The sequence below is a fragment of the Pantherophis guttatus genome, chromosome 2 (genome assembly GCF_059756535.1).
Source record: "Pantherophis guttatus breed Tessera chromosome 2, ASM5975653v1, whole genome shotgun sequence".
Classification (NCBI taxonomy): Eukaryota; Metazoa; Chordata; class Lepidosauria; order Squamata; family Colubridae; genus Pantherophis; species Pantherophis guttatus.
In genome coordinates, this window is record NC_142064.1 from 100682348 (window position 1) to 100693956 (window position 11609).

Here is an 11609-nt window from a genome sequence, read left to right on the forward strand (position 1 = left end):
AGGCTAAGAGTGGTAGTTCAGCATGAATTCTCTACACTCAATCTAAAATATAAGAAGTACAGTTATACAATAATCCTTCATTGGATGCTATTTTCTATTGTAAAATATTGTTTTACATTATTTTATTTGTTTAAAATAATTGTTTAATTGTTTAAAAACACTAATATTGCATTGATATTTAGTTTAGTTTAGTTTAGTTTAGTTTAGTTTAGTTTAGTTTAGTTTAGTTTAGTTTAGTTTAGTTTAGTTTAGTTTAGTTTATTTGATTTGTATACCGCCCTACTCCCAAAGGACTCAGGGCGGTGAACAGCCAAACAATAAAATACATAAATACAAAAAATTTAAAAACCAGATAAAATCAAATTAAATCATTTTGGCCCAGACAAATTAAAACACCCCAATAATTTAAAAACAGATTAAAATTTACATATTAAAAGAGGGAGGAGATTAGGCCAAGACCGCTTGATGGAATAGAAAAGTCTTCACAGCGCGGCGGAAGGTGCACAGATCCGGGACCCTCCGTATCTCTGGGGGGAGCTCATTCTGGACGGTAGGTGCCCCCACAGAGAAGGCTCTCCCCCTAGGAGTCGCCAGCCAACACTGTTTGGCTGACGGCACCCGGAGGAGTCCCTCTCTATGAGAGCGTACTGGCCGGTGGGAGGCTATTGGTGGTAGTAGGCGGTCCCGTAGATAACCAGGTCCTAAGCCATGGAGCGCTTTAAAGGTGGTAACCAAAACCTTGAAGCGCACCCGGAAGACCACCGGGAGCCAGTGCAGCTCGCGCAGGAGAGGTGTCACATGGGAGTGCCATGACACTCCCATTACCACCCGCGTGGCCGCACTCTGCGCCACTTGGAGCCTCCAGGTGCTCCTCAAGGGGAGCCCCATGTAGAGAGCATTACAATAGTCCAGGCGGGAGGTGATGAGGGCATGAGTGACCGTGCGTAACGAGTCCCGATCCAGAAAGGGACGCAACTGGCGAATCAGGCGAACCTGATAAAAAAATCCTCCCAGTCACGGCCGTCAAGTGCTCTTCTAAAGACAGCCGTGAATCCAGGAGGACGCCCAAGTTGCGAGCCCTCTCCATGGGGGCCAGTGATTCGCCCCCAATAGTCAGTGATGGTGTCAACTGACTATATCGGGACGTCGGAAACCACAGCCACTCGGTCTTGGATGGGTTGAGCCTGAGCCTGTTCCTCCCCATCCAGATCCGTACGGCCTCCAGGCACCGGGACATCACTTCAAGGGCATCGTTGAGGTGATCCGGGGTGGAGATGTACAGCTGGGTGTCGTCAGCGTACTGATGGTACTCCACCCCGAAACCACGGATGATCTCGCCCAGCGGCTTCACATAAATGTTGAACAGGAGAGGCGAGAGGACCGACCCTTGCGGCACCCCACATATGAGGCGCCTCGGGGTCAACCTCTGTCCCCCTGTCAACACAGACTGTGACCGGTCAGAGAGAAAGGAGGAGAACCACCGCAACACAGTGCCTCCCACCCCTAACTCTTCCAACCAGTGCAGCATGATACCATGGTCGATGGTATCAAAAGCCGCTGAGAGATCTAACAGGACCAGGACAGAGGAGCACCCCCTGTCCCGAGCCCTCCAGAGATCATCAACCAACGCGACCAATGCCGTTTCTGTGCTGTACCCGGGCCTGAAGCCCAACTGGAACGGATCCAGATACGTCGTTTCATCCAGGTGCTGGGGGAGCTGTTGCGCGACCACACTCTCAACAACCTTCACCACAAAACGAAGGTTGGAGACCGGACGATAATTTGCCAACATTGCCTGTTCCAGGGAAGGCTTCTTGAGGAGAGGCCTCACCACCGCCTCTTTCAAGGTGGCAGGAAAGACACCCTCACCCAACGAAGCATTTATAATCCCCTGGAATCAGCCTCGTGTCACCTCCCGAGAAGCCAGCACTAACCAGGAGGGACACGGGTCCAATAAACAAGTGGTCGCGTTCAGTCTACCCAGAATTCTGTCCATGTCCTCAGGGGTCACAGGATCAAACTCATCCCAGATAACATTCTCAAGACCTGCCCCAGTCCCTCCCCCTGAGACTACCCAGTCGGAGTCCAGATCTTCCCGAATCTGAGTGATTTTGTCATACAGATATTGAACAAAATCCTTGGCTCTACCCTCAAAGGGGTCCTCCCGCGCTTCCTGGTGGAGCAGGGAGCGGGTCACCCTAAACAGGGCGGCTGGGCGATTATCTGATGATGCAATAAGAGCAGCAAAATAGCTACATTTCGCTGCTTTTATCGCCACTAGGTAATTCCTAATATGAGATCTTACCAGTGTCCGGTCAGATTCAGAACGGCTGGCCCTCCAACTACTCTCTAGGCGTCTTTTCCGGCACTTCAACTTCCTCAGCTCCTCAGTGAACCAAGGAGCTAAATGAGATCGGCGCCGAGTCAGAGGCCGCAAAGGCACGACCCGGTCCAGAGCTCCAGTGGCCGCCCTATCCCAGGCGGCCACTAGGTCTCCAGTCGAGGCGTGTGCCAGAGCCTCAGGGAATGGCCCAAGCTCCATCTGGAACCTGTCAGGTTCCATCAGGCGCCTGGGGCGGAACCGTCTTACCGGCTCCGCCTCCCTGTGGCAGGGTGTAGCGGTTCGAAGGTCGAGACGAAGGAGAGAGTGATCAGACCATGACAAGGGCTCGGTGACTATATCCCCTATCTCGAGATCACTCAACCACTGTCCAGAGACAAAAACCAGATCCAGCGTGTTTCCCCCCCGTGTGGGTAGGGCCATGAATTAACTGGGTCAGGTCCATAGCTTTCATGGAAGCCATGAACTCCCGAGCCACCTCAGACGCCTCGCCCACGGACAGTAGGTTGAAATCCCCCATGACCATAAGCCTGGGGGTATCAACCGCCACCTCGGCGATGACGTTGAGTAGCTCGGGCAGGGCTGCTGCCATGTGGCAGGGAGCCAGGTATGTGATCAGCAAACCCATCTGAACCCCGTGGCCCCATTTCACAAGGAGGGATTCACAGTCGGTCGTCTGAGGGACAGTGGCCTCCCTCGGTTTCAGACCTTCCTTAATGATAACCGCTACCCCCCCTCCCCTCCCCTGTGACCTCGGCTGATGGAAGGCAAGGAAACCTGGAGGGCACATTTCAATGAGGGGAACCCCCCCCTCCTGGCCCAACCAGGTCTCTGTAACACCTGCCAGGTCCGCACCCCCCTCCTGAATAAGATCACAAATGAGGGGGGCTTTATTTACTACGGACCTGGCATTGCACAGCATCAGCCGAAGGCCCGGGCCCTGAGGGTCTGTGCAACCTGGGAGACGGGTGGAGCTTTGGGGGCCGGAACACGCCATTGCTCGTAAACAGCGAGTGTGCACTCCCCTAACACGATATGGCCCCCTGCTCCCGCCATATCTACCCCTCCCACCCACAGTATTGATATTCAAAACACTATCCGGATGAGCTCTAACCCTCCCCTCGATCCCGGGCCCACCCACTCCACTGTGCTTCGTGGCCAGACCCGACTCCGACCCTCCCCCTTGTGGGTTTTCCCCCAAACCCACAACCTGAGTTCTAATTTGACCCTCCCCCTCCCTGAGACCCCTTAAAAATTTAACTAAAAAATTTGATAAAAAAGCCCTCAACCCCCTAGTTTTCACACGCCACCTCTCTGGATCCCAAAGCCCGTCATTGAGGTGGGCCCTCGATAACGATGAGGGTCACATCTGTGAGAGGGGGGAATCTCGCAGCGCAAGAAGATCTGCATATTTGAATATAACCAATAGCAAGCTTAACAAAAATGATTAATATTTCACTGAAACATACAATTAGTATTTTCTATGAATACTTCAGATTTTCTAAGCAGAATAACTTTATTATTTTTGTGAATCTTATACGATTATTAATACTCAGGACTTAGAATGTCACTTTTTAATTAAATGAGGCCTTTTATGTTCCTAATAAACATACAAAATTTATCAACAAATGGGATATATTCCAAGGTATTCAAAACTGAGGTTATTTAATATGAAATATTTTGGGTAAATAGGAGTATGTGTAGAAACAGAAATGGAAGTGAACAATTTGCCAGAATGAAACAGTTTAGGTAGGACGTAAAATAGTAAGTCAACAGAACTAAAGTGTCATAATATGGATATACATGGGAAATACATTTGTGGATTTTAAAATCCCATTCCTTTCTCTTTTTTTTAACTCTTTCATATACTTCCTGGTCTCTAAAAATTGAATGATTGGGTACCCTGTAAGCTCTTACTTGTGTACTTAAAAATTAATACAACCTTGGGCATCAGGAGCTTCAGTTAGTATATGCACATCTGTCATATCAAATACTCCAGATAGAACTTGCATAACAATTTTCGTAATTAAACTTTCATAACATTACCTCAAATCAATTTGTACCTACTACTGAGAGTCTTCATTCATTGATCATTTTTAGAGAAGCAACCCTGTCAAATTTGTTGCCACAAAAGTGACAATCTACATTTATTAAAGTGGAGAGTTCAAAAACATGTGTCATAATCAATTAGTTGATCTCTAAGATGCAATCCTAGCAAGTATTAACACCTGGACAATCATGTCTGGGCTCAGAAATTAAGCAGAAACAGACTTGGTTGATTTTTAAGTAACTGACCTCCAGGGAATACCAAGGCTTTAAGCTAGACTGGGAAGCAGCTAGCCCTGATTTGCTTTGATGGCAGCCTGCCATAATGTATGGGGAGGAGGGAATACAGGGAGGGGGAATGAAAAGAATCAAAAGGGCCAACCAGAGACTATAGTTGAATGATCCAAGGCCACAGGCATGGGAACGGAATGTGAACACCCACCAAAGAGGCACCAAACTTTAGAACTGTTACCAAAACAGCTAATTTCAACTTTATTGAACACTCACAAGATAAACATGGGGGAGGGCCTGGGGGAAGGGAAAATTACTGACTTTACACAGAATCCTCAGATATGGGTTTGCTTACACTGTAACCACTTGGCTTTAGTAAACATATACCTTTCACTGAAAATGGAGTCGACGGTCTTTCTTTCCTAAATGCCCAAGCTGGGACAGGCCTTACAGAGAAGTCCAAATCATCATAATTATCATCATCATCTTCATCACAGAAGAAAAACCAAACAAATATCACCCAGACAGATCTATGAAGTTATCAAATATTGCATTCTCCTTTAAAAAGGGTATTATTGGCATAGTCTTGAAAATGATTAACTAAACTATGGTATATATCTATACCAGTGGTGGGTTGCCCCTGGTTCGCACTGGTTCTATAGAACCGGTAGTAAAACCAGCAGGAGGCTCTGCCCACCGATCCTGACGTCATCAAAACGCTTCTGTGCTTGTGCAGAAGAGCATGCGGCCCCGCTGCGAACCGGTAGTAAAGGTAAGTAGAACCCACCCCCGATCTATACACACATATGCACACAGTACTCCCATAGTTCTAACAAACAAAATGGATGTCTCCATAAAATCACTGGGAACTGAGCTTAATTTGATGGAGACTTTACTTTTTCAAGTCTTGATTAGCCATGAAAAGAAATTAAATGGCAGACATGCACTTGGAAAAGTTGCTGCAAATGCATCAGTGTTTTTCAACATTAGCAACTTCAAGATGTGTGGGCGTTCCCCAGCCATCATGCTGGCTGGGGAATTCTGGGAGTGGAAGTCCATACATCCTGAAGTTGCTGAGGTTGAGAACAACAGTTTACAACATTAAGTAAAGGAAAAACAACATGTACAGAATGATGAAAGTGCAACAAAGGATATGCTGGCTCAAATTTGCCAAAAACAAATATACCTCAGTCATATCTGTTGTGTTCGGCGGCACCCGGCAACTGGGGAGGCCGCCCAGGGATTGGCTAAGAGGCGTGGCCTCTTAAACACAGGATTAATGGTGTTTCCTGATTGGTAGCCCTCTGAAAGCGGGGCAGTATTTAAGAGCTGTCTGGTTTCCTCAGGGTTGTTCGCAGTTACCATGTCTGTTCTGTTGTTAAATAAAGAATTCTGTTGATACGCAACCTCATCTAATTCATGCCACGCTAAGAATTTAATAATCTCTATGAATCACTGCTATATAATAAGGAAGTTAGAATGAAGTACTTGAATCTTATAGACCTGACTCTTTTTCAATCTGTCCTACCACACATAATGCCTGTCATTTTTAAAAGAATGAAATAAATAATGAAATCATTTTGCCATTCAGGCAATTGCCTCAAACCCACGGCAACTCTTCCAAGTCAGAAACTCACAGTACTTTCATTAATATTTTGAACTGAAAGTGATAGAATACTTGATTTTCAGCACAATTTTCTGCAAGAGAGCCAAGTTAGATGTAGTGTTTAAGGTGCTGGCTTAGAAACCAGGACACCATGAATTTTAGTCCTTCCCTAATCCTGAAAGCCTTCTGGGTGACTATGGGACAGTTACCCTCTCTCAGTTCAATTTACCTCACAGGATTGTTGTGGGTTAAACAGAAAGAAATATTATGTATGTTTACTGCCTTGAGTTATTTATTAAAAAAATATTTTTCATACAGAACTAAATTAACAGCCTGAATATTTTAGGGCAGAAAATGCAGTCTTACCCCTTTTCTTTCTAACAATTTTTCTATGAAGTGGCAAAGAGCTGAACTTTTTCATAGGTAATGGAGAAACTTTCTGTTTACCAAACCATCTCCTGAACATTTGTCAGCTCGTCAACCAATTATCATGATTATTTTTATAATTATAATTATAAATTATAATTCTATAATTTTCTAGAGCTGAATTCAGCATGTCGCATTTTGCTACCTATTGTTTCTGTGGATATAAGTCTGTGTGAGATAATCATAGAGAGAGTGGCAGTTGAGGAAGGAGGAAAGCGATTATTGTATGCCGAGAGCAAGCCCAAGACCCACCTAGCACCTTCAGCCATATAATCACTTCCAGGTCATCCTCAACTCTTGCCATTTCTGTATGCAGGCATATAAAGCAAGGATTGCCAAATCCCTGGAATAAAAGATTCAGGGAAAAGATTTGGAAAAACCATTTTCTGAGGTTCTTGGTGTAACCAAGGTTAAAATCAGCAGATGGAAGCAGCATATGATAGTACTTAAGTGACTATTAAATGTTAAGTGAATTTCGTTGTAAGGGTATACGGTGTATACATGTACACTGACAATATTATTATTATTTACTTTATTCATTAAACATGAAACTTAGTCAACTGAACATTCAAAAATGCATCACAAATACCATTGGCTGGTGCTAATGGTTGATACGGGTTGCTGCCAGCATCCTAGGTATCAACCAAGTACCTTCTTAAGATGTACGATGTTCCAAATAGTGGAGGTTTTTGTTGTTGTTGTTGTTGTTGTTGTTGTTGTTGTTGTTATTATTATTATTATGTTCATATATGTATGTATGTATGTATGTATATATATATATATATATATATATATATATATATATATATATATGTAGGTCTTTGGTTATTCGGGTCTTCTCCCACGTAAAATTGGAAGTGTCTTGGCGACGTTTCGACGAAGTCTCATTCGTCATCTTCAGGCTGGTGTTCTCGGCTTCGTGCTTCCAGGAGCAATGTGAGATCGCAGCTGTCTCTTCCTTTTAACTGCTAGTGGGGGTGTGAGCTGATTGGGTGGGAACTTGGCTGTGTTCTGATTGGGTGGAGGTGTGTTCTGATTGGTTAGAGGCTTGGCTGTGCTCTGATTGGATGGGGGGTTGGTTGTGCTCTGATTGGCTGGGTGTGTGTTCTGTTTGGGTGGGGGCTTGGTTGTGCTCAGCTTAGTCTGAGTTGTAGGGGGATTTGAGCTGGTGAGCTGCATTGTTGTTGTTTGGCTAACACGACGAATGACACCAGACCCACACTCACGAGAGCCACACAGGATGTCACCACCACACATCCACGCAGAAAGCAGACTCAAACCCACACTGATAATGAGCCACGACCAAGGACCAGAAGCCAGACCGCAGCTGCATCATTAGCCACTTTAAACCCCTCCAATCCATACATGAAGCAGACTGACACCCACCATGAAGAGCTCGCACGGCCACAAACACGAAGCCAAACAACAACAATGATAATCTTCAATCTAGTGATCTCCATAGGAGTTAGAGCTGAAACATCTGGTATTCCCAACTGGGAAGTTTGGGGCATGTCATTCTAAGAAAAAAAAAACCATTTTATCATACTGAGTTCTAAAACAGTGAGAAAGGTAGTAAGGAGCTATCTTACATTTTCTTATTTGGAGCTAGGCCAAAACAAAACTTAGTTAGTCTCATTAAAGAAAACATGGCAGAATTAGCATAAATCTTTAAGGTGCAAACAATATATAATTATATCTAATTTCCAAGTCAAAGTAACTTTAGAATATGTGTAGCCTTAGGTGTTAATAACAGTTCATCAAAGCCAATCCATTGCACAGAAAAATTATTCACTTTATTGAATATTGTGCAACATTCCCAACGTTCAATTAAAAAAAAAAGAATGTCATACATGTAAATATCAGCTGTTTTCTCATTTTGTGAAGTCTGTATCATTATGTGAAATCTGAACTTTGCATGTATCAGGCAGCTCAGTGCTATTTTTGGTATTCTGTAAAATGACAAGGTTAATTTTTCCTGATACAAAATTCTCCATAAAATTCCACTTTTGATCTGAAATTTAGGAGCTCTGCCCATGCCAAATGTTGTTTTTGCTTGAATAAATCACCTTGGCAGGAAAAGGGTAGAGAGAATGCTGGACTCAATGATGTTAGATTTGCTCTGTAACTGGAATGTCCTTTTCAATCAGATTATCATTGGTTTGTACCTCAGAAATGATGTAAGAAGAGAATTTGAAAAATAAATGTTATTTTAATCATTTATTTGCTTTACTATCTCCCATCTCTCATCAGTAGAAGTTGGGGGATGGGAAGAATATATTTTGTGTCAGGCTTGTTTATATTATAGTTTTAAAGGAGTTTTGTTTTGTTTTGTTTTGGGAACAGATGAATAAATTAATCTCATGTACTCTTCTTCACTGCTTTTTACTCCCAATCATTAGTTCTAATTCCTTGTTACTTCTCCTTTCCTTTCCCCAAAATCCCATTAATGTTGTTCTGAGATTTGCCATATGCATTTCTCATCACATGATCTAGTTTCACTCTCAGTATTATTACATTCTCATAATATTGAGGCATATAAAGAACCTCCAAGAATATTTTTAGAAGACCTATGAATTAAGTTGACAGGCATTTGTCCAAATAGTCACCAGGAACTAAACCTGTTACTGTAATACAATGTTCTGTGAAATTTGGCAAACATGATAGTGTTAATAGTGATCTGGCATATGTTAAAATTTTCTTGCTTTAGCTAAAAAGAAACCAGATACTGAAGTGTGTGATTTATAACTCCCTATTGTGAATCCTATGGTATTTAGTATTTTCTTATGCTCTAGTTCCTGCAAATTTCAATCTGTTCTGATTTAAAAGATTTAAAAGTTGTTTATGCTTTTCCGACAGAAGGAAGACAACTATTTTTCCCAGTTTGGCTTCAAAACTGGGAACCAGGTAGAATGGGCTGTCCCCTGGATTAAGACAGACACAGGGGTCTCACTGCAAAGCAAGTGGGATATATGTGATATGTATTTTATCATCAAAAAAGTTTTCATTGCAACATATGTTATTAAATTAAATTGAGCAATTAACATAAAGTGTGACTTATGTTAGTAACAAGCATAAAAATCTCATTGAGTTTGTATTTGTTCGTATATTTCTTATGGACAATCTCTACCGCTTGCAATTGATCTTACTTTAAAATATGTTCAGTTTAAACAAATCCAGCACAGCATATTCAAGAGGTGGGGGTGGAGTGGAGGTCAATTATTGTAAATGAAAATATCTGACAAGCCAACTTCAGTACAGCCAGACCCCCAAAGATGACTCATTACATTACATATCATTACATTTCAAAAGCAGTTGTAGATAACACTTGGAATGTTGTTGTTCAATATTTAGGAAATGACTACACATCTGCAGTGGACTAAGTAGAGAATATTAAAAAATTAATTCCCTAAAAAGACATAATTGTTGCTCGGTGGAGCATGGGGAAATGGGTATCACCACATGGAAGCAGTATCCTGCATTTATTTTCATCAATATATATATATACAAATTTTGTTGCAGAGGAAGCCTTTGAATGAATGTCCTATGTTTAATTTCTAAAAATAGATATATTCCTGCTATACACTGAAAGTTTTTGATGTGTAATTTTGTCTCCCTAATTCTGAGCCTGGCTGTAAATGATCTTCAATCCAAGCTTAAAAAAAAAAAAAAAACCCTCTCTGCTTTCTGAACTGATAATTTCTCTATCTTAGAGCTAAGTCTGGCCCTAAAAATACATATACACAAAAAAACACAAACACAAGTTCCATTTTAGCTGGTAAACGTTTGTGTGGTGGTAGTGATAGAGACAGAGTGTATCTTTTCATTTTTAATATCAGGAGCGAATTAGCAACATGTCTTTTAGTTCTCAAATTAAAGCAACTAATGCCTGAGAAGATAAATGCCTAAAATGAGAGGAGCAAAGAGAGAGAGGTGGGCTCCATCCTACCTGCACAGATGTCCTCATGATTTCACTTTTGAATTCTTTGCAAAACGTCTCTCTTTCTCCGAGTCCTTTACTCCACCTTCTCCTTAGGGGTTAGCAAAGTATATCATTTCAGAGCAGAGACCAAGCTTTCTCTTCCTACTCTGGCTGGAGGCATGACAGAGGAGGAGATGGAGGAGTGGCAGGGAAACTGGTCAAAATAACATCCCTGAAGGAAAAAGAAGCGGATAACTTTCCCACCCACTTCTTCTTTGTATCATGGTTTCCTCCTGGAATGTGCAACTCAAACACACTTTCGACTCCTTGGAATGGAATGTGTATCTTTCCCCCCCAAGTGATTGCACAGTAACTTCATTGCCTGCAATGGTTTTGAGACTGCAGCCTCTGGCTGTCACTTTGCTGCTGTATCCCCCCACCCTCAGGGATATTATCTCTTCCTCACATGCACATGGAGACACACCCAATGTTAGAATCCAACTGCTTAACCACATTTAACATTCAATCCATAGTTTGCCCTCACAATTGTCCTGCTGCTGCCTTTTACCCATTTTGCCATAACTTTGCATGCCTCCTTTGATCCGAGATATGTTCTGCACACTGCCTGTTTCAACTTGCCATGCTGGGCCCTCATTCTGTTAATATGAAGGTACAAATAATGCAAGCTTTGACTTTCATTGATCCTTCTTCTTTTTCTCCCCAGTTTCTAAAACAAGTGATACTATAAATGTATTTCAGTGACTGACACTAGCACAATATTTTCTTTATGTGAATAGAATGTTCATAAACCTCTTTTGAAATATGCAGCCCTCCAAATTTAGAATTTATTATAATATTAGTCTGGTAAGCACCTTCTCATTGGAAAGCACCCTTGGATAGAAGTTTTGAGGCAGGGAAAGTGAATGCTTAATTTTCCTTTTGTCAGCTGCTTTCTTCAAGCTCCTTCTAGATGGAGCACTGAACATGTTATCTAGTCAGGTAATGAAATCTCCACAAGCAAACCGCTAAGCTCAGAGAGC

General features: G+C 42.6%; 1 protein-coding gene across 1 annotated transcript in view; it reads right to left on the minus strand.

Moving 5' to 3' along the window:
* KEL (Kell metallo-endopeptidase (Kell blood group)) overlaps positions 1–11022 on the minus strand; it is a 52844-nt gene extending 41822 nt beyond the window's left edge. The window contains exon 1 of the mRNA XM_034410902.3: positions 10597–11022. Coding sequence (XP_034266793.2) covers positions 10597–10614 — 18 coding nt within the window. The 5' untranslated portion in view covers positions 10615–11022. The remainder of the gene's footprint in view (positions 1–10596) is intronic.
* Between the last annotated feature and the right edge of the window lie 587 nt (positions 11023–11609).